Below are 21702 nucleotides of genomic sequence, written 5' to 3' on the forward strand. Positions count from 1 at the left end.
CAAATTTAAGACCAGCGCCAGGAAGATAAAACCATAAACATTCTTTTTTTTTTTTATTAAGAAAGCATGCAAACAACAACAACTTGTGAGACCATACACCCCCCGCCCCAGCCTGCACCAATGCAAAGCATTATGGGTGGTATGAAGGACTCACCAAACCAGAAACGTGGGGGTTGAAGAGAGAAAGGCAGGGATGGGCGGATCAATACCAACGAATTGCTCCTTCCATCCCTCTCCTCCACTTTCTCCCTTACTTCCTCTTTTAGGCAGTGAGCTCCTGCAGTTTCGCACACATCACCCAAGACAACAACAATGACAAAACTTTCACGGCCAGCAACGCTGGACCAACAAGACAAAGTAGGATTCTTTCCATTTCATGGAGGGTAGGGGAAACCGAGGCCCAAAGAGGGTCAGGTTTGTCCTGTGCCATTTAGCAAGGCTGGGTTTAGTGGAGAGGAGCTAAAATCCCAGAAGGCCTGACGGCCAATCTCCAGCCCTAGCCCCAGACTTCAGTTACTCCGGCTGCCTGCCAGAGTTCTTAATGACCCTCGTTTTCAGAAGACACAGATGAAATATAAACAAGAGACATTTACATGTCTGATTTAGTCTACCCTTGCAAATCCTGTATGGATCTGGGTAGAAAAGGGGTTTAGAAAGGAGTGATGATTTGTCAAGGGGGAATCTTAGGGAGAACAGATGGGACGTTGTATGTAGGAGGCACCTTGACTGGAAGGGTAAGGAAGACACGCCTCAGATAAGGACACTGGGCAAAGGCGTGTCACCACCCTCAAGAGAAATTCTCCCTTCCCCAAGGGGAAATCTTACGGCATACTTCAACCCCACTAACTGCCCTCCGACACCATGGGGGATTCACACCACTCACACCCCTACTTCTTACAAAGAACTTCAAAGAAATAAAGTGCTGTTTAGTTAACTGCCCTTTCTTGCCCCCTGACTTCAGCCTCACTGGACGTCTTCAACAAACTCATATAGCATCCCTTACGAAGAAAGGAAGGGGCGGATGAGGGGGACAAGCAGGAGAGCAGAAAGCATGGGTAAATAAAAGAATATGAACACAAAGCAGAAATCACAGAGAGAGTGGCCTTGTCCATTCGGTACATTTTGTCCTGCAGCTTTGAGAAAGTGAACATTCAGCAAAATAAAAACAGAAGTAAAATTGTTCTCCCCTCTCATGACTAAGATTCAATGATTAATATCAAATATACACTAAGTACTTTGCAGCAATAAATCATGGCCACTCCTTGTTAAAGGAGGTTAAGTTATCCCTGTACCTTTCTCTGGGCGGGGGCGGTCTCCCTTGGCCCTCATGGAACTCTTTGCTTTAGGTTACTTATTCCCCTCTACCAATTTCCCTTCACCCCTCAAAAGCCTGATTGCCAAAGCCTCAGCCCCAATGATCTGGATTCCAAGAGAAGCATTTGCCTACATTGTTAAATAACTGAAATATTCTCCACCCACGTCTATGCCAGCTCCCCTCTCCTCCCCGCACCCTCCTGCCACCAGTACTGTAGGTTTGGTTCTGCTATGATGGGTGGGAAAGAGATTCCCGTCTTGCCCTAGGCTGTGGTGAGACTACAAGGAGTAATGGGTTACTCTCCTTTCTTGAGAATGCCAGAAAATGGGGGAAGAAAATACCATGGGTGGAAGAGATGAGTAGACAAATAAAGGAGGACAAAATAATATTTGCTGAATGAGATAAGGGGGTGAAAGGATAATTGGTAAATGCAAATAAAAGCCACAGTTGATTTCCAGAGAAAATGATGTTTAAAAAGTCAAAATGGTTCAACTGAAACCATCTCCAAAAAGCTGAACCTACGCTGAAGAGTTGTCCTCATTTCCACCAGAGAAGCAGAGTTCTGGCTAAGCCCGACTCTAGCTCCTACAGAGAACAGGCCAGGAATAAGCCAATGGCAGTTTATCTGACAGAGTAGCACAGACGCAATTTCTGACTGTCTTATATTCCATCATCCCTCTATGATATTCTACCCGACCCAACCCAGACCTCCTATTCCACTAGGATTTTATTGCCACCACCATCACGCTCACCCTTGATGGGGAATGAGGGTCAGCAGAAGTAGGATTGGAGAGATAAAGGGACAAGGAAGAGCTCAGAGGACAAAATTAGCACCATTGAGTAAAACCTGCAAATTCATGGTTGCCAAGCAGTGTTTTAGATCCCTTCTACTCGATAACGTGGCTTCTCCAGTCCTGGATCCAACGGATACCCACAGAAAACAACGTGGGGCTGAAAGGTGGGACTAGCGCTGACTTTCCCAAAACGAAAAGGAAATCAAAGTTTGAGACCCTTCTCTGCGGCTCTCATGGCCTCACCTTCCAGCCAGATGATTTTAAATTAGCAAGAGGTGGACGTGGTCCATGGTGGAGGGACAGGAGACCGGAGACAGCATATAACCAATAATAATAATAATAATATAATAAGAATAATAATAAAAGAATTAGGAAAAAAACAAGAAGGAAGAGGAAGAATGAGGCAGAAAAGAGGGGGTTATCTTCGGCAGCATCTTGCGGTGGCTTCTCTGGCAGAGAAAGAAAAAAAAAAAAAGAGGATATATATCTATATACAGGCAAGGGCGGAAGGGATGGGCTGGGACTGTGCTTTCCCCACTGCCAGACTTCACCACCCAGCCCTGGGCTGATGGCCAGGCTCTCAGATGCACTAGGTAATCAAGTCCCAGTCGAAGTCATCAGGGATCTCCTCATTGGCCCCAGGAGGTGGAACTGGCGGCCGAGGGACCATGTGGTGTGCTGTGGGAAGAGAGAAGGAGATTAAAAGGAGAGTGGATGGGAAGCCGTTCTATCCATCTTGACGGATGGTCGTCAACCCCAAACACCACCATGGGGAAGGTCTGGGGAAACTATGGTCCTTATCAGCCCAGAGTTATTTTTGTTTCCGGCCACCACTTCAGTGAGATCTCAGGAAAGACTCAGAGTAAACTAGGCCACATGGCAATGTCACAGTATGCAGCCATTAAAAATTATACTCATGGGGACTTCCCTGGCGGTCCAGTGGTTAGGGCTTTGCGCTTTCACTGCCAAGGGCCCGGGTGTGATACCTGGTCGGGGAACTAAGATCCCGCAAGCCACGATGCGCGGCCAAAAAACAAAAAAAAAGAAAAAAAAATTATACTTAGGAAGACTACATAATAATGACAAAAAAACATACAGAATATACTATTACATGAAATAGCAATACAGAAATTTGTATATAAATCGCACGGAAAAGGAAAACTTGGACAAAGAGATGAACGTCACCTCCAAAATTGAAAACACTGCGGTTAGGCAGCATGATAACAGTGATTTTTCTCAAATGCATTTAAAGGTGAAGGATCTGTTCGTTCTGTAGTATTTATGGCAATTTAGGGTCTCCCCACCTACTCTCACCATCAGAGGTAGTTCAATCCCAGAACCCTGATACTAGAGGTCAGGAAGACAAGAAAGCAGATGTGGGCACAAAGCAGGTACATTTGCATAACATGTTCATGTCATTTGTCTGAGTGTACCTCCCACTTAGATTCCGAAGCCAGGCATAAATGTTCTACACGTCTATCTTTTGTTTATAGCCATGCTTCTACTTCCTTTCATCACTGCAGGCACGAGCTCATTTTAAAGTAAGTCGGTCTTCTTTAGTCTCCCATGACATACACCTCCCCAGCAGGTGGACCACCCTCCAGCCTTGAGAATCAGGAAGGCTCACCCCCTCCCGGCAGGTGCAGGCAAAAGAGCCAAGAATGCAGGTTCGGAGCCATAGGAAAGCCAAACGACTCGCTGGTGGTGAAACAAGCTTCCTGGTTCTTACCTGGGCGATTGTATCCTGCTGAGTCCTGGGTGGCAAGTGGGTACATTGGTGATGGACCCGGGTAGAGGTGGGGGGCTTGAGGGTGCACATAAGAGTTCACTGCCAAAGCAAGACAAGAGTTAAGTGAGTGGGACCATCGTATTCAAGGAAGCAGAGTCAGACAGAGAGGGATAAAAAAGTACTCTTCCTCCCCTTCATTTCTTCTCCCTTCCCTGCTCTGTTCTGTAGCTCCTGTGGGCATCAAGGCTTTCTGCAGAAGCTATCAGTCCTCACCACTTAGGGCACAAAGGGACCCGATACTAGTGGAGTTCAATATCACAGCTATCAGAAGGATGACAAATATGGAACTGTGATCATTGACTCTTACTTCACCAGTTTGAAGACCATATAACTGTAGAGAATCACAACTCCACCTAATTACAATCCAGGGAAGGGTTACTGAGACACAAATTTGGAACAGGGACTTTCTCCTCCCTTTTCTTCAGTAACCCTGACCTCCCAGATCAAGATCTAAAAGGAATCATACGGTCTATTTCTTTGGCATTTGGATCACTGCTCATAAGCTGATGTTTCTCAGTTCCCTTCTGCCCTTCTCGTCCCCCTTCCTTTACATCATCCAGTCTCCACCTCCTTGGCAGCCTGCTTTGTGCGGTACCTTGGTTCATGGCTGGCTCCTGCTTGCCACTAGTGAGGGCACAGGAATCAGCAATGCGGGCGGGGGCGGGTGGCCGGTGGGAGCCCCCCTGTGGGGGCACGTGACCAGTCTGAGTGAGGAAGTGGTTGAGGGAGTCACACAGATTGGCAATGTGATGCTGGTCCAGGCTCCAGTTCTTCTGCTCTGCCTGCCGCAGACTCTCCATCAGCTCTGCAAACAGAGCAGCAAGAAAGGCTAGCCTTGCAGACGCCCCAATGCCCCTAGCGGCTCTATGCCCAACTCACTGCTCCAACTAGATGGCCAATCAACACTGCTGATTATATGCGCTACCAATAACTGACATCCGTTAGAGTCCTACATTTTCAAACTCTCATTCCATTTCTTCCTTACTAAATTCTTTTCTTTTTTTAAATTTTTTTTAACATCTTTGTTGGAGTATAATTGCTTTACAATGTTGTGTTAGTTTCTGCTGTATAACAAAGTGAATCAGCTATACATACACATATATCCCCATATCCCCTCCCTCTTGCATCTCCCTCCCACCCTCCCTATCCCACCCCTCTAGGTGGTCACAAAGCACCGAGCTGATCTCCCCGTGCTATGCGGCTGCTTCCCACTAGCTATCTATTTTACATTTGGTTCCTTAGTAAATTCTTATTATAATTTCCATCTTTCTGATGAATAAGTTTCAAAGTGACTGAGTGAATTAGCCGTGGTCACAGTGTCAGTAAATGGTGACAAAACTACAAAATAGTGGTCCAGGGTGATGAATTCCTGAGAGTCTTGTTCTCCTGAAGATAAAACTCAGTGGAATAAACCACCGTTGTATTTTGCATTAAGGCAGAAATTAATTAAAACTAACTTGAAGAGAGCATCAATATTATCCACCTTGTGTAACATGAAATCCTCCATCCTCAAGCTTCACTTAACCATCCCCTCCTGGTTCCGGTTTCCATTGGGTTTTTCCACTTCCGCTATATCCCTCTTCCCTCCAGGCACCATCCTTTGATCACTAACCTGAGAACTGTGACTGCTCAATGCTGGACCAGTTGAGCCGGTTCACCATCTTGAAGCTTTCCTTTAAGGAGTCAATATTGGAGCACCAATCAGGAGGAAAGGCTGTAAAGAGGGGGGCGTGGTAATGAGACAGAGTGAGGGGCAAGAGAGCCGCCAACTGACAGCAGACTGACTACTGAATGCAAGATTCTTGTGTCTACGTAGGTTATCAGCTGCATGACCGAGATAATTTTGGAGTCTCCCTCCCTGGAGATTTAGGACAAACAAAGCTATCGATGCTGTAATTACAGACAGCCAAGCTCATGGGCAAAAGAATATGAAAAACCATCCCAATTTATCCAAGAATTCTCTAATACAGAGCTCCAAGCAGCAACCTCTGTGGCTCAGACGAGCTCTCATGGGAGAGAGGCTACAAGACCCACTGTTAAATTTCCTAACCAGCCGCACCTCCTGCCAGAGTCAGAACAGGGGGCTCAGCCCGCAGTCCTCTAGGGTCTCCCTGCACCCTCCCTACTCACCAAAGCCAGTGCTGTTGATGGGAGCCTGGCCTTGTGCCTGTGGCGGCGGCGGCGGCGGCTGGGCAGGGTGGGTGGGGGGATGGTGCTGATGAGGGTGGTAGCCGCTGTGCTGCAGCGGGGGTGGGTGCATGGCCATCACAGGGGGCGGCCCGTAGCCCTCGGTCCCCGCTTGCTTCCCCCCTGGTGGGGCACAACCATCTGGGCTTGGGGTGTGCAGGGGGGGCGCACCGCCCACATTGGAGGGGCCCTGGGCGGGTGCCTGCTGCGGCTGCGGCTGCGGCTGCGGCTGCGGCGGCGGAGGCGGCGGCGGCGGCGGAGGCGGCGGCGGCGGCTGCTGGTACATGTAGTAGTTGTTAGAGGGCGGCAGGTCCCCCAGGAGAGACGAAAAGCCTGCGGGGAGGGGCGGGGGCGGGGGGGGGGGAAGCGGGTACGTGAGCGGGGCAACGCATCACTCAGGACGTCCACTGGCTGGAGACGGGACGTTCTGGGACAGCAGGGTCCCCTGAGCCCCCTTCCTCCCCCGCCCCGGCAGGGGTAACCGACAGACGGAGGCCCTCGACAGCACCGACAACCGCTGAAATTTTAGCCAAAAGGTCAGCATGCACCTTTTCATGCTATTTTTCAAGGATCTGGGATGTAGTCCTGGAATCACAGTTTCAAAAGACATCGGACATCAGGTAAAGTTCCAAAAGCAAATTATAAATAAAACAAAGCCATGGGCCTCTGTTCTCTCCTTTTCCTTATTGTCCTACACGCTTCTGCCTCTTGCAGTCACTACGAAAAACGGAGTCTGGGTACGCAGTAGAGTGGGGACGGATGAATTTCTCAAACAGATGGGGCAGGGAAGAGCTCGAGATGGAGACCCGGGCTTTCAGCCTTCAGCCGTGATTAAACTTGAGTGAACTCTCTGCTGTCCTTGCTCCATCTGATTTTTTCCCTTTGTTTCTGGGAGCCCTCCAAGCTCCCTACTTCCAATCAACCAAATCACCTGAGTTGGACTCATTTCTCAAGCGAATGCTGCAATCTAGCAACACAACTCTAGATAGGAATCCCCTGGGATATAAAAGACAATTAATGACAATTAAGACAATTTTCCCCAAAGTGACTCCTAACCACTTTTTTTTTTTTCGCGGTACGTGGGCCTCTCACTGTTGTGGCCTACTCCCGTTGCGGAGCACAGGCTCCGGACGCGCAGGCTCAGCGGCCATGGCTCACGGGCCCAGCCGCTCCGCGGCATGTGGGATCCTCCCGGACCGGGGCACGAACCCGTGTCCCCTGCATCGGCAGGCGGACTCTCAACCACTGCGCCACCAGAGAAGCCCCTATTGGGAGACTTTTTGAGAGACTGTCTGGTTCAGTGCTCTGTGATTCCTGTTTCTTAAATTTTTATTTTTTATTTTATTTTTACTTTTTATTTTTTTGCCACACCACATCGCTTGCGGGATCTTAATTTCCCGACCGGGGTTTGAACCCACGCCCCCTGCAGTGGAAGCGCGGAGTCCTAACCGTTGGACCACCAGGGAATTCCCCTAAATTTTTAAAAAGAATTTAGAGGTAGGGATGAAGTCAGGACTTTAGGTGAATCATGAGATCTTGTTCTGTCCAGTGGCCTTGGATAGGCGGCCGGAGATTAATGGAATGATAAAAAGTGGTTAGGGGCTTCCCTGGTGGCGCAGTGGTTGAGAGTCCGCCTGCCGATGCAGGGGACATGGGTTCGTGCCCTGGTCCGGGAGGATCCCACATGCCGCGGAGCGGCTGGGCCCGTGAGCCATGGCCGCTGAGCCTGCCCGTCCGGAGCCTGTGCTCCACAACGGGAAAGGCCACAGCGGTGAGAGGCCCGCGTACCGCAAAAAAAAAAAAAAAGTCTCCCAATAACGGCTTCAAATCATTCTCTTATGGTAATTTGGGAAATTTCAGTATGGATGAGATATAAACTGATATTAAGGAAGCATTATTTACTGTGTTAGGAGTCATCATGGCAATGCATAACTAAAAGAAAAGTCTTCGTCATTAAGGATGCATACTGAACCAGTATTTGCAAGTAGAACGATGTGCATTAAATTCCTCCATTTAAAGAAAATCTGGGTGGTAAACAAAACAAGCTTAACATATCGGTAACTGGTAAAGTTGGGCAATGAAAACATGAGGGTTTATTATACTATTTTCTCTATTTTTGCATCTGTTTGAAATTGTTCCTAATTAAAATTAACATAAATACGTTAAAAAATAAAATTAAATTGTTCTCACAGTGAAACGCAGGGATTCTTAGGAAAAGGAAACTACTGCTGTCCCCTAGTGGCCATCCTCAGAATGACTTGCTGGCAGCCATAAAATCATGGCCCTTAGTTCGAACAGATGGGGGATTCCTCCAACTCACTTACTGAAACTAATGACCCAGCTCGCCTCTTGAAACAGCTGTCCTTCAGAACTAAGCCAGAAGAGCTCTGACTCCACACAGTTGTGGCTCATGACATGCTTTCCCTGACCAGTGATCAACCTCTCCTTGTGTTACAAGTAAGAAAAAGAGGGAAAGAAAAGAATGTCCCCATCTGTTCAAAAACCCAAGGACGTCTCTGCTCCCCTCCCCACTCCGGACTCACCATGCTGAGAGGACGAAGAGGACTTCTCCAGCATGGATTTGTAGAGGTTGCGGAAGGACCAGCTTAGATCCTGAAAATTGATCTCTGAGTAGGAGAATTTGAAGTCATGGTTGGTGTTGTACAGGGGAGGGGGACCCTCGGTGCTCTCTCGGCCTGGAGCCCCTGCTGCCACTGCTCCGCCATCCACAGACCCTGTGCCCTGCAGAAAGAGGTAAGAAAGACTCGATACATGTCCTACGTGAGGGACCAATACAACCCCTTAGTGGACACCAAGTTCTCTGACTGTCCTCTTCATCCTCTCCCACCTTTTCAATGAGTGAGCATCATTTTCTCCTTCTCTTCTCATTCGTTCCTATCTTGCTGTAGCTTCTCGCCCTTTTCCTGTGCTACATCCATAGTCAATCTTTCCTTTCTCATAACCTTTTTGGCTCTCTTTCTTGTCTTCTCACCACTTTTTTTCTGATCTTTCTTAAAACTTTGTCGTCTCTCTCTCTCCATCTCTCTCTCAGCTTCCCTCTTTCCCTTTCTCCTTCTTTCCCAATTTATCTGCCTACCATAGCACAGATTCTCAACACATAATTTTGAACCAACAGATATATGAATCTATTCAACCATCCATCCATCCATCCATCCATCCATCCCTATATCCCCTGCCACCTCCACCTCCTACCTGGCTGTAGCTGGCGATAGATGTGGGGCTCTGAAGTGGCATCTGAGGATTCCCCTCGGGAGGCAGTGAGGCTTCTCCACTCCCTGGAACGCCTCCCCGTGGGCTCTTGCTTGCCTCCTGTTCTGGTGAGTCCTGGGATAGCTGAGGGTTGTGAAAGAAGAGAAATCTATAAGCAGATGCTAAACATCCTCCCAAGACCAATGGTTCCACACCTGCTGGTATTTGACCTTGGCCCCAAATTTAGGAAATGACTGAAAAAGCAGGCAAAGATGTGGAAGGAGCAGCTGGCTCATAAATGGCATCTCATTGAGGTGGAGACTTACATCATCATCGGGAGGGTGTCTTCTCTTTCGGGAGATGTCAGGGCAGGTATCGATTGTCCAATAAGAGCCCTAGAAGAAGAACCCATCCCCATAAAGAAAAAAAAAAATCATTATATACGGAAATTCCCACCTTTGGAAAAGTAGACATTTGAAGGGATTTTCACATAAAATAAGAGTTATATTTTTTAAAATATAACTGGACTGAAATTCAACTATACTTCAATTTAAAAAAATAAATAAATAACATTAACATTAAAGAAGATCATCTATCTGGAACCTTAAAAAAAAGAAAGAAAAGAAAAATGACTGTAAATTCACAGGACTGTAATCCTGAGGGTACCAGCTATTTTTGAGGACTAAATTTGTCCTAACAGCTCACTGAGGCCTCGATCATTCTAGAGGGACAGAACACAGCATCTAGTTCAAAGAGCTGGAAATGTCCAGACCAACCCTTCCCTTCCACGTGATCTGAGGCAAAAGTCTCTTGGACTTCAGCTTCCACAGCTGTCAAACAAAGAGGATGATCGATCCCTTCTCCCTTCTGAAGGTAAAATCATGGGATTCTTAAACAGAAAAACTCCTACAAAGGTTATTAAGCCCACCTTTTACACCTAGAAAGAGCACCATGCACAAAAAAGGGGGCATCAAGGTCCATTTTTTAAATAAATATTTCTATTTAAAAAAAATTTCAGTCTTCCTTAGTCATTCACTCTCATGGGAACCCACCAGCTTGATAACCAAGCTCTTCCTTTGAGGAAAAAGATAAAGCTGCTTCTCTAATTAACATGATTTCCTCTTCTGGGTAATTAAAACAGCCATAGGACTCTAAGCTGTCAACCACTTCTCGCTCCTTCCTCCCCTCCCTTCACCGCTTACAGCAGAATCTCACCTTCCCAGGATCATCCCGAGGTCTGGGCACCTTCCGGAAACACTTGTTGAGAGAAAGGTTGTGCCGAATTGAATTCTGGGGAAGCAGAGAAGCAAGTTAGATTTGAGCATCGTGCAAAGCAGAAAATTTTCCAGTAGTGCCCAGAGGGACACAAAGGGATATAACACACACTAAAGTTCAAGTATCAGGGTGAACAAAGCACCTCTTAACTATACTGATGGAGGAAATTACCTATCAGATAGCAAGAGCAATGAGATAAGAAAAAGGAAGCAATTAAATTGATGAGAGGTAATGGCTGTAAATTTGACTATCAGGTGCTTCTAGAAAGCTGATTATATAGTTTTTCCATCTTTCCACCTAACTAACAACAGGTATATAAATGCCTCTATATAAATGCCTCAAAATCACATCTGCCCAAACCTAAGTGTCCATCAATAGATGAATGGATAAAGAAGATGTGGGGTGTGTGCATACACACAAACACACACACACACACACACACACACACACACACACACACACACACACACACCCCAGAATACTACTCAGCCATAGTAAAGAATGAAATTTTGCATCTGCAGCAACATGGATGGACTTGGAGAGCATTATGCTTAGTGGAATAAGTCAGACAGAGAAAGACAAATACTGTACGATATCGCTAACATGTGGAATCTGAAAAATACAACAAACTAGGGAATAAAACAACAAAGAAGCAAATTCACAGATATAGAGGACAAACTTGTGGTTATTAGTGGGGAGAGGGGAGCAGGGGCAATATAGGAATAGGGGAGTAAGAGGTACAAGCTATTGTGTATAAAATAAGCTGTAAGGCTATATTGTACAATATGGGAAATACAGTCAATATTTTGTAATAACTATAAATGGAGTATAACCTTTAAAAATTGTGAGTCACTATATTGTACACCTATAACTTACATAATATTGTACAGCAACTATACTTCAATTAAAAAAAATCACATCTGCCCCGTTCCTTAATTCATTCTATCAGTCGTGAAAGAACAATGTTTTAAAGCTGATGATGTGGGAATTCCCCAGCGGTCCAGTGGTTAGGACTCGAGCTTTCGCTGCCAAGGGCATGGGTTTGATCCCTACTTGGGGAACTAAGATGACACAAGTCGAGTGGTGTGGCCAAGGGAAAAAAAAAAAAAAAGCAAAAACTGATGATGTGAATGATAACAAAATATAAATTTTGAGTGAAACAAGGCACACTTTGCCTTTGTCTTCTCAACAGCCCATGGAATGGTCACACTTGGAGGAAAGAAATATTGTTGCTACATGTCTTGGATGAGGTGGGTGGAGGCTATGGCAGCTAGGAGGAACATATTTCTAAAGGAAACACTAAATGCTTTCAACAGTCTCCAGCTCATCATCTGGTCTATATGTCAGCCGGTGATTTACAGAGTGACAGACCTACATTAAATCCCCATTCCTACTCAACAACTGGCAAGAGAGTGATTGCTCCAAAGGACTGAGAATATCAGTCTTCCTTCTTTGCTTGGAAGAGGAGGCCCCTTTTTCCTTTATCTCCAGCCAAACAACTTATCCTCTCCTTCCTTGCATGGTGGATGAGCTGTTGGGGAAGAACCTAATTATATTATTCTTTTTCTTTGTATACAATTTTTCAAAAAATGCTGACTATGTGGAATGAAGCTCTGCACACCTGATGAGATGCTACCTCTAGGTAGGATGGAGCAATGCCACACTCTGCACGTGACTTCAACAGAGCAGAGTGGCAATAAATATCTGTGAAATGAACCAGAGGATAAGAGGGTCTGATAAGCGTCAGCATCCTGTTGCCCCCATAACTATACTTAGTGGCTCGGTATCCCTGGCGTGTCCCCGATACACCTTACGGAAGTTGTTCGACTCTGGAAAAAAAGTGACGGATGGGAGATCTGAGATTTTTAAGTTCACACAACTCTGAGACGCTCAGAGTGAACTGGACCAGGTTATAGGAAGAAATAAAAGTAGAGGAAAAGGTTGTCAAGGCTAAGAATCATCTCAGGGTATAGAAGCCGTCCCACCTTCCAACCAATGCCAGCATTCTTGTAATAGGGGAAGTTATCACAGATCCAGCGGTAAATCTCACTGAGGGTCATCTTCTTGGCTGGAGAGGAGTTGATGGCATAGGTGATGAGGGTGGCGTAGCTGTATCGGGGTTTGCCATCCTGGTGGACGGCTGCCTCATCTTTGCTCAGGGTGGCGTTAGGATCTGTGGGTGAGCCTGGTGGACACTTGCGGCTGCTGCCTGGAGGCCCAGCCTGGGAGGCACTCCCGAGCTTCTCAATGGTAGCCCGGAGGGTCAGCTGGGGGAGCCAGTCTATGGAGGTGAGGCTACTCTCTAGGTCAGAAGCCATGGTACTTCTTGGTTCTGTAGAGAAGAGGAAAACAGAATAGACAAATATTACCTGTGGTTACTGGTGGCAAGTAATAGACAAATCCTAGGGCTTTAAGGGAAGGAGAGGTTCTTCCCACTCTAATTCCCGTAGAAGACTCCTCCCCTGGGATAGCCCTCGACCAGGTGTTACCAGAACCCCCAAACGGATATGCCACCACCTACCTACCAGGTGATAGACTGGTACTTATTCTACATCTTCACGTGGAACACGGCCAAGAGGCCTCTCCCTTCGCACAGGACTAAAAAGCAGATCAAACCGCCCACCAAACTGAGCTATTCCCTCAATTCTTCTCACTTAAAGCCCTATAACATAATTTTTTTAAAATATGTAGAAATAAATTTTAAAAATAAAATAAATACGTAAAATCAGCTAGAGTCTATTCTCCAATTATGTGATGCTTATTATATTTACATTCAACAACCACAGATAGATAGCACGGGTGAATGTGCAAAGAAAAACAGAGTAAACACAAGTGTACACTAATGAAGCGCACACCAACACTTTTAAAGATGTTTCACGTCAGTTCCATACCAGTGCTCACCCTCTTTATCCCACATACGCGTGCACATGAGGCATATTACATACTTCCCAACATAAGTTACATGTGACGACCAGCCACGCACAGATGCAAGACGGACACATCAACAGCGGCTCACGACCAGAGATCACAATGAGACACACGGCATAACGTTACCCATAGGGCACAGAGTCACACACAGAGCGAACGGAGCCCGAGCACAGCTGCCCTGGCACCTTTAAAGCTCCCCCTGGCGAGCTCCCGCCCACAGACACCGACACCAGGAAGAAGTCATTGGCAAGGCCCTCCCACCTCTCGGCCTGCCCTGCTGCACTGAGCCAGGGAGACACCCAGCTGCGCGCTCACCGGTAACAATCAGATCGCCGGGCTAAAAATAACCACTCTGGGGCTAAGGGCTAGCTCCCCTTCTCCCGCCCTCCTCCTCTCTCCTTCCTTCCCGGCCTGGCACGCACGCTCGCTGCACCTCCATGCAAACTCCTGACGCTGCCAACCCGCCCACGCCTGCTGTCTGCACGCCCGGCTGCCACCCACGCAGCCTGGGCGCTCTTGCAGGCGGAGAGGTGCAGCTAGAGTGACGTCTCGGTGGGGGAAGGTGAAGAACGGTGGGTGAGATCTGTATCGCAGAATCTGGAAAGGCTGGCAGGAACCACTTGGTAGCCATTTGGCTCTCCCCTGGGGTCGATGCCAGCCACCCCCCAAGCGCTTGCTGCCTGACCGGCTCGTGCCTGCACAGCCGGCCAGATTCCAGCTAGGATTTCTTCCTCGGACCCCTGCTGAGGGTCCATCGAGGCGTCCAAAGCTAACATGCCTCAGAATCCTGGACAGAAAACCTATTCCGTATATAACCTCTAAATCCACACCCAGATAATACGCACCAGCGTTACATACAACTACACACACATCCACACACTCTGTAGTTAGAAGCTCAATCGCAGATAAGCCTGCCTACCCCAGTCTCCGCCTCCAACACATCTTTCAGGCTATTGGCTCCCTCTTCTAGTTAGAGACTCTTCTCCCCTGGAGACATTCTCCGAAGGGTCAGCATTCTCACTCATCTCCCAATTCCCCAAGTTCCCCACCCACGCAGTCTCTGCAAGCACGCGCATGTCCCCTGCCCTGCGCTCGCCAGCAACACGCCCACTCCCGAAGGCTCAAGGAAACACCTTAGCGCCTCGGGGGCTTGGGCAGCGTGAGACCCAACTGCAACCCAAGAATTGCTTGACAGGAGAAAAAACTTTAAAGTCCCTGTTCAGAAACAGCACCACGATGGGGTTTCCCCTTTATCCTTAGCTCCTCTCCCCACCACTCTCCTTGCCATCCCACCACCACCATCTTGCCCTAAAACCACGGAAACTTGGAAACTAATAGGGACATTTAAGCATTCCAGGAAGCCTCAGACCTCCTAGCGCTTTACTAAGTCAAAGCAGCACAGCTTCTGGGGTAAAGCAGGGTGCGATGGGCAGCCACCTGGTCCTGTAGCTGGGTTATCCCAGCTGAACGGTGACATGGCGATGAGCGGGTTCACGATGACCAGGGTTCTCCTGGGTCTGTAAGGAATTTTACCCTATTCCCTATTGTCTCCCGCTAAAGCTCCTTGGGAAGTCTCACCTTAAGTACACAGAAGCCTTCAGGGCACATTTCATTTGAAACTCTCCAGACATTGGACAGGGAGGGACATGAGCGTACAATCAACGTGGTTTACAGAACCCATTTGGCAGTGCCAATCACCGTGAATTCCGGAAAGCGAAGCACCCTTGGCCTTTTGCTACTTGTTCTATGCCCTTCCCTAGCACTTCCCCAGTACCAGGTTAGGACACTGAGGTTAAATTTAACCTTTCTCCAGCACCCTCCCAGCCAGCCCTCCAGATACCGCCCCAGCACTCAAAATATCTTCCGATAGACGCAGCGAAAGATCCTTGTGATCTTTCAGCACCATTCTCCCTAAACCCATCCCATTTTCTCACCCCCATCGCTTCCCCATTCTTGAAGGGCAGCCCAGTGTGTGGAACCTCAGAGAATGAGGTTCCTTGATTCTATTCCGAACCTTGACATTAACTCACTAAAGGTCCCGAACCGCCCCTTGCTCCCTGAAATCTTCCTGCCTCAGTTTCCCCCTATCAATAAAAGGGATGCCGTCATAAACACTGTCCAAGCTTCATGCCTGGAGGCACGTGAAAGAAGCTTAAAGAGCCAGTGGCTGCCCCACATGCCACACTCCCCAAAATAATGGCATCCGGCTAATGTTCAGGGCTATTATTAGAAAGGCACACAAAAGGTACTTCCATTTCTCAGTCCAACCAACCTAGTTACCCAGCAGGTGGGCCTCGTGCCACTGGGCTGGGGCAGAACCTGAGTCAGGCTACATTCTTCTCTTCGAGCTGGAAGACTGAAAGGAAATACCCATAGAAACTGGGAAAGGCAGCCAAAGGGCAGGCTCCATCACATCCATGGAACGTCTAATGAACACCACACTATTGGGAGAAAGGCAAAGAAGAACAGAAAGACATTCTATGTTGGGGGGGGCGGGGGCTGATCCTGGGTGAGACATGTAAGACCCAAAATAATAGGCACAGTTTTCTTCCCATTTTCTCTGAAAGGTCAGTAATTGTTCTCTGTATGGTGCCAAGGTCAGACATTAAGGAATGATAACTTCCTGCTCTGTACATAACGCAGAAACTAATAGAGCAGTGGCTAAGTCTGCCACATTACCGATTACCAGCCAGGCTGCCTGGGTTTCAATCCTGGCTTTACTACCTACTGGCTGTGCAACCTCAGGCAAGTTACTTAACCTCTCTGTGTTGTAGTTTCTCCATTGGAAAACAGAGGTGATAACCGTACCTACATAGGGTGGTTGGGAGGATTACCTTGAGTTAAAATTTTTAAAGCACTAGTGTTATGTAAGTATAGCAATTACCATTTTTGAATGAGAAAAAAAGGAGAATATTAGAAATTGAAAATTAGAAAATGGACAGACCATCCAGGTAAGCCTGGAAGTAGCGAACTTGCAGTGGTTTACACCCGCACTGAGTTCTCAATAGTTTTCAGGATGTCAGAATCTCAAACTTTTCCTTTGGGGGGAGTGTCGCCCCAGGACTGACCAATGCCAGGACTAGTAAACTCCCCAGGATGAAGAAATGGGGGAATATCATCCCTTATTTTTCAGGGGGAACTAGGTCTAGTCATAAGACATGATCTGGAAAGTAGCACCTTCTAAGTCATAGTTACTCCAACTCAATAGCCATATGCTTCTAACTGATTCCACGGAGGCAAGGAGAACTAGGGAAACTCAGTCCCAGCAGGGCCAGTTACACTGTGCGGCAGTGAGACACCTGCAGGTGTTGTGGTCCAGCTCGCTCTGGGCCATTCAACAAGTAGCATTCCAGCATCTGGTAAAGTACTTTGTGAGAAATAGTCTGCTGTTCCACAGAGCTGGCTCTTTTCAAAAACTGGGGGAGGGAGTTCTAGAGTTAAGAACCAAGGATCCTCACGCTATTTACATCCGAAATGGAGCTCTCTTATCAGTCCTAGAAGAAGTGCTCCTAGCCTGAGACTGGGCTGCCCTGCTGCGTGGGATGACTCTCATGCAGCCATTCATGAGGGCTCCCACGGGACAGCGCAGGCCAAGCCTTTCCTCCCAGCTGGGCATTCTCACCAGCACCCTCTCCATGTTCCTACACAGGGGCACCTGCTCTTAGAGGCCTACCAGAAACGCACAGTTCTAGGTAACTGGAGGCTTAGTCTGAAACGCACACACGTACCTGTCCCCACACCTTGCACGGATGTGGATAGAGCCACATCCACCTGAAGTAAGAAACAGACGCACATCATTCTATAGCACAGCCATACAAACCTGAATTAGAGCCCTGTCTCACTGACCATGACTAACAGGTAACTTCCAGGACCCAGTGGATGTACTTAGAGACTCAGTCCACCCAATGCCCAGACAGAGAATGGAGGAAACATCAAAACCCAAATAAGATGAAGCCTCCCACTTAGACTCTCTGTGGGGTCTAATGCCCCTTACAGGAGACGAGGTATTTCCTAAAGGTGAGGCAGGAAAGCAGGCACCCAGCTAGGGATCCCAGGTTGAAAGGCAGAGCACTACTAAACCCACAGCCCAGGCTCAGCCAGAAGGAGTTCCTGGCACCTTTTTCTTGCCTTTTCTGGACAGTCTGGGCTTTGATGATTCCTGCTATTATCTTATGAAAGAAAACTTACATACAAGGTTCCAGAGACCCAGAATTGAACAAGGAACAGGAAGGCAGAGGGTGAGACTATTAGGTGCTTTTCTGAAAGGAAACTCCTTGGGGGCTCAAATCTCCCTTGGCAGTCAACTGATTTTTTTTTTTTTTTTTTTTTTTTTTTTTTTTGGCGGTACGCGGGCCTCTCACTGTTGTGGCCTCTCCCGTTGTGGAGCACAGGCTCCGGACGCGCAGGCTCAGCGGCCATGGCTCACGGGCCCAGCCGCTCCGCGGCATGTGGGATCTTCCCGGACCGGGGCACGAACCCGTGTCCCCTGCATCGGCAGGTGGACTCTCAACCACTGCGCCACCAGGGAAGCCCCAGTCAACTGATTTTGATGCAAGACTGGAAGAAGGCTAGGCAGCAACCCTCCTCTCCTCCTCTCCAGGATCTGCTTTCTCCTGGAGAACCGTCAGCAAGACAGGAGTGGTGTAGGGCACTGGGGCAGTGGTACCCGGCCAACATTAGGGAAGAACTTCAACCCAGGGCTGGCATTCCCCTGCACCCTTTCTTCTTGCCTCGGGACATGGGATCCCCATTTTCCCTGTGGCCTCTTGGTGCTGGAGGCAGGGTGAGTGGAGACAGACTGGTTTTCTTGTCAAGGGAGCAGTAATCACAGTGGGCTGCAGAGAACAGCTCCGGTGGACATTAAGTGACCTAGTGTTACAGGTAAGAAAATGTAATACCAACGGAAGCCCCAGACAAGGCCAGGCCACCAAATGCCACCACGACTTTAGTGGGAGCTCACTCTCTGCATGAAAAGGCCCAAGGATGGAGAGTGGCACGGGAGTCTGGCTGGGATGTGGCTTGCCATCATTATTACACTGTGTGGATGGAGTGCTGAAGATGCAGGTGTTTTCTGATATCCTTTTGCCCTCAGCATGAAAACATACACTTCCCTAGGGACCTCAAATGAATCCTATCCCTTTAGTCCCCCAACACTAAGAAACCCATTTCTCAGAGCCTCTGCAGCAAGATGACGGCTTGAATCCAGTAGCTTCAGAACACATTTCCCAGAAGGTTCTGAGTTGTTACTCTACCTTCCCCAGTAATGAAACCCAAGAGTCACCATCTCAGCCCCCTACACCCACTAGTACCTAAAGATGACAGAGAGAAGATGAAAGAAAGCAAGCACTGACCTGTCTCCAAGTCTCCCCCAGCAGAGGGACAGGACCACTTGGTACTGGAGTTTGGGGTTGGAGGGACTCCCCTCTTCAGAGGCAGATGAAGAGTCTCATCCTCAGTGGCTCTTCCTGTACTTGGCTGAGCCCCCCAAGCTGGGGAGGGGAACTGGGTCCCCTGAGGAGGAGCGGGGGGAGGGGGAGGGGGAGGAGAAGGCGGTCCCACCTGGGGAAGGTGGCACAGTCCCCACACTCGGCCGGTGACCCTGGGGACGAGGGGAGGAGCCTCTCCCAACCGGGAGTTGTCTCCTCCCCCTTGGGGGAGTCCCCCTCCCCCCCAAACTGAATCTGTCGGGAGTGGAGGGCTCTTTCTGTCCGCTGGAGATCTGAGCGGAGGGGCTCTGCCCTGTTCCACCGTCTAGGTACAAGGAAGTTGGGGGCAGCTCTTCCCCTCTCCTGAAAGGCTGAGAGCTGAGTCCTTTTCTCTCCCGGGAGTGTCCTCTGCCGCTGAGTGTAAAAGGAGTCCTCTCCCCTGTGGGTGGGATGGAGGGTGTCTACTCCATAGGCATATCCCCCTTCCTTTATGCCTCAAAAGTCCAGAGCTGAGGAGAGTGGGTTTGGAGGAGTGGAGGCTCGCCGGGGCGGTCTCACTCGCTGCCTTTGGTAAGGATCAACCCCTCTACTTCGGGAGCTCCATCCCCGGGCCGGTACAGGGATCTTCCTCGCCTCTAGGAAGAAGAGACTCGTCCCCTAGAGAGGTCTCTTCTTTCCCTCGCCCGAACGCGAAGGGTCATCTCTCCGGCCGGGGGAGAGGTGGCTCCCGTCCCCGCTCCCGCCTCCGCTCCTGGGGCGCCCCCGAGGGTGGGGTTCTTGTACTCCCCGCTCTCCCGGAGCTGGCCTGGGCAGCTGGGGCCGGGAGGCCGCGGCTCCCGACGCCCGTCACTGCTGCGGCGGCGGCCGCGCCTCTTCTCTGGTCCCGTCCCGTCCGCTCCCGCCGGCGCGTGGCACTCCCCGCGCCTCCACCGCTCGGGCTCCGGCCAGTCCGGGCTCCCGGGGAACCAGGAGGCGGACGGACGGTGTCAAGACTCGGCCGGGGCTCGGGCTCCGCTCTGCTCCGCTGCAGGCCCCGGCTCCTCCCCGGCCTCCGCGCCGCGCTCGGCGCTCCTCCCCCGCCCCCGCCCGCCCGGCCGGCCGCCGCCGCCGCCTCCCCGCGCGGGTTAAGGAGGAGCGGGCGGAGCCGAGCCGCGGGCCGCGCCGCCGGGGATGAGCTGCGCCGGAGGAGCCGCGCCACTGGCCCCGCGCTCCCTGGGGACACGCCGCGCGCCTCCCGCGGTCCCGGGGACGCACGCCGCGCTCGCTACCCTCCGGCCGCCACCCCGCCACTTGGCCCCGTGCAGCTTGCCATCCACACGAGATGACACCCCCCTGCTGTCTGTCGGGAGAGTCCCTGTTTCGCGCCGCAGGAACTGTCAATTTCAGTTCAACGCTAATTCTGCCACACTGACCTTTTTTCATTGTCTTCTACACGCAGATGAACATCGGTTTTCTCAGGAATGTCTTTGATGGGCTTCTTTTTCCCCTGGGATAGCTTTGAAAGGGTATGGGGTTGGGCCGAAGTTAGTCTGTTACCTTGATATCATCCCGGAGTTCAGTAAATGCTTGTGGAATGACTGAGTGTAGAAAGGGAAAAACGAGCGTGCAACGGAGAAAACTCTGGACTAAACATCAGAAGATCTAGCTTTATAAATTTGTGCAAGGCCCTCGTTCTATGGAATCTTGGTTAGCGAAGATGAGATCCTGATGCTCGCCCTGCCCACCCAATAAGGCTGCTGCAAGAATCAAATGAGCTCATTTATGTGAAAATGCTTTTTAAACTGTACAGTATACAAAGGATAAAGGATATTGTTCCAAAAAATATATTGTTCAGTTCACTTGACAATTCTATAACAAATCTTAACCAGGTCACAGTACAGAATGTTCACATCCTCTGCCCCTTATAGAATAATCCTCACCCAAAGACAAAAAACGCCATCAGGCGTTTTTTTTCCATTTTTTTTCCATTTTTCCTCCTGGAATCATATTATTCCTCTGCAAATTCTTATATATTTCAGCCTCTGGCCTATTAAACTTTTCTCAAAGTACTCTACTTTCTGTCACATAAAGTAATAAGAAAGCAAAAATATTATCCATGAAATATTTTAATTGCTAAAAAAAATAATGCATACTCAGGATTACAGCTTGATCACTACATTTCACATTTAGATATTAAAGGGTTTTTTTTGTCTTCTAGCTAAATATATAATACTATATATATATAAATTACATTATATTTACAATGTGCTAGGAATTCAGCTATACATGCATTATCACATTTAATTTTTCCCAATCCCATAAGGCACTATTATTAAACCTATTTTACAGATGAGAAAACTGACTCAGAGGCATTGACTATTTCTGAGTACAGATGATTAGTAAGAAGCAAAGTCAGGACTTAAATTAACATATCCAAAATCCAAATGACTCTTAACTTATATTCCATTTTCCTGAGCTGTCAGAATTAAAAGTCATTCCTTTAAATGTAATTAAAGGCAGTAAATTCCAATTGAGCCTTTTCTTTCTTTCCACCCTTGCAATATCCAGGATTAAAACTGTATTTTCCCTTCCTCTTTGAAACATTAACTCATTCTCCCATACACAGATAATTTGGCATCAAATGTTTCTTGCTATGTGTTACATGTTTTGTTATGTTTCTTTTTCCAACCCTTTTTTGACATTTGTTATGTATATGAAATTTGAGGAGCAGGGGTAGAGAGATCAAAGTACTAAAAATGGGAAAGTTAGGGAAGGATTTGACTCTCTTTTCCTGGAAAT

At 48.5% G+C, this 21702-nt stretch overlaps 1 protein-coding gene across 3 annotated transcripts; it reads right to left on the reverse strand.

Annotated features, from left to right (window-relative positions):
* Positions 1–26: 26 nt before the first annotated feature.
* On the reverse strand, positions 27–19957 carry FOXJ2 (forkhead box J2). 3 transcript variants are annotated; one of them, XM_027093189.1, is made up of 12 exons: positions 19708–19956; positions 18850–19363; positions 12556–12902; positions 10511–10585; positions 9622–9690; positions 9299–9439; positions 8629–8827; positions 6029–6418; positions 5511–5612; positions 4494–4703; positions 3839–3937; positions 27–2787 (listed from the first exon to the last, which is right to left on the reverse strand). In XM_027093189.1, exons 3-12 carry the CDS (start codon positions 12886–12888, stop codon positions 2699–2701), a joined length of 1707 nt encoding a protein of 568 aa, XP_026948990.1. In that variant the 5' UTR covers positions 12889–12902; positions 18850–19363; positions 19708–19956; the 3' UTR covers positions 27–2698. The 3 variants fall into 3 exon arrangements, with proteins under 3 accessions (XP_026948990.1, XP_026948989.1, XP_026948991.1); XM_027093188.1 differs by having other exon boundaries at positions 18850–19956; XM_027093190.1 differs by lacking the exon at positions 4494–4703 and having other exon boundaries at positions 18850–19957.
* Positions 19958–21702: the final 1745 nt, after the last annotated feature.

This window comes from Aethalodelphis obliquidens, unplaced genomic scaffold (genome assembly GCF_003676395.1).
Source record: "Aethalodelphis obliquidens isolate GAN/ISIS:26980383/991018 unplaced genomic scaffold, ASM367639v1 scaffold83, whole genome shotgun sequence".
NCBI classification, from domain to species: Eukaryota; Metazoa; Chordata; class Mammalia; order Artiodactyla; family Delphinidae; genus Aethalodelphis; species Aethalodelphis obliquidens.

Bases quoted from the DNA above. Each gene is read 5' to 3' on its own strand.
- FOXJ2 (XM_027093189.1), bottom strand. From the start codon at position 12,888: ATGGCTTCTGACCTAGAGAGTAGCCTCACCTCCATAGACTGGCTCCCC. The intron at 4,704-5,510 runs GTTAGTGATCAA...CTCTGTTTGCAG, and splicing joins TGAGCAGTCACAGTTCTCAG to AGCTGATGGAGAGTCTGCGG. The intron at 3,938-4,493 runs GTACCGCACAAA...TTGCTTTGGCAG, and splicing joins GGAGCCAGCCATGAACCAAG to TGAACTCTTATGTGCACCCT.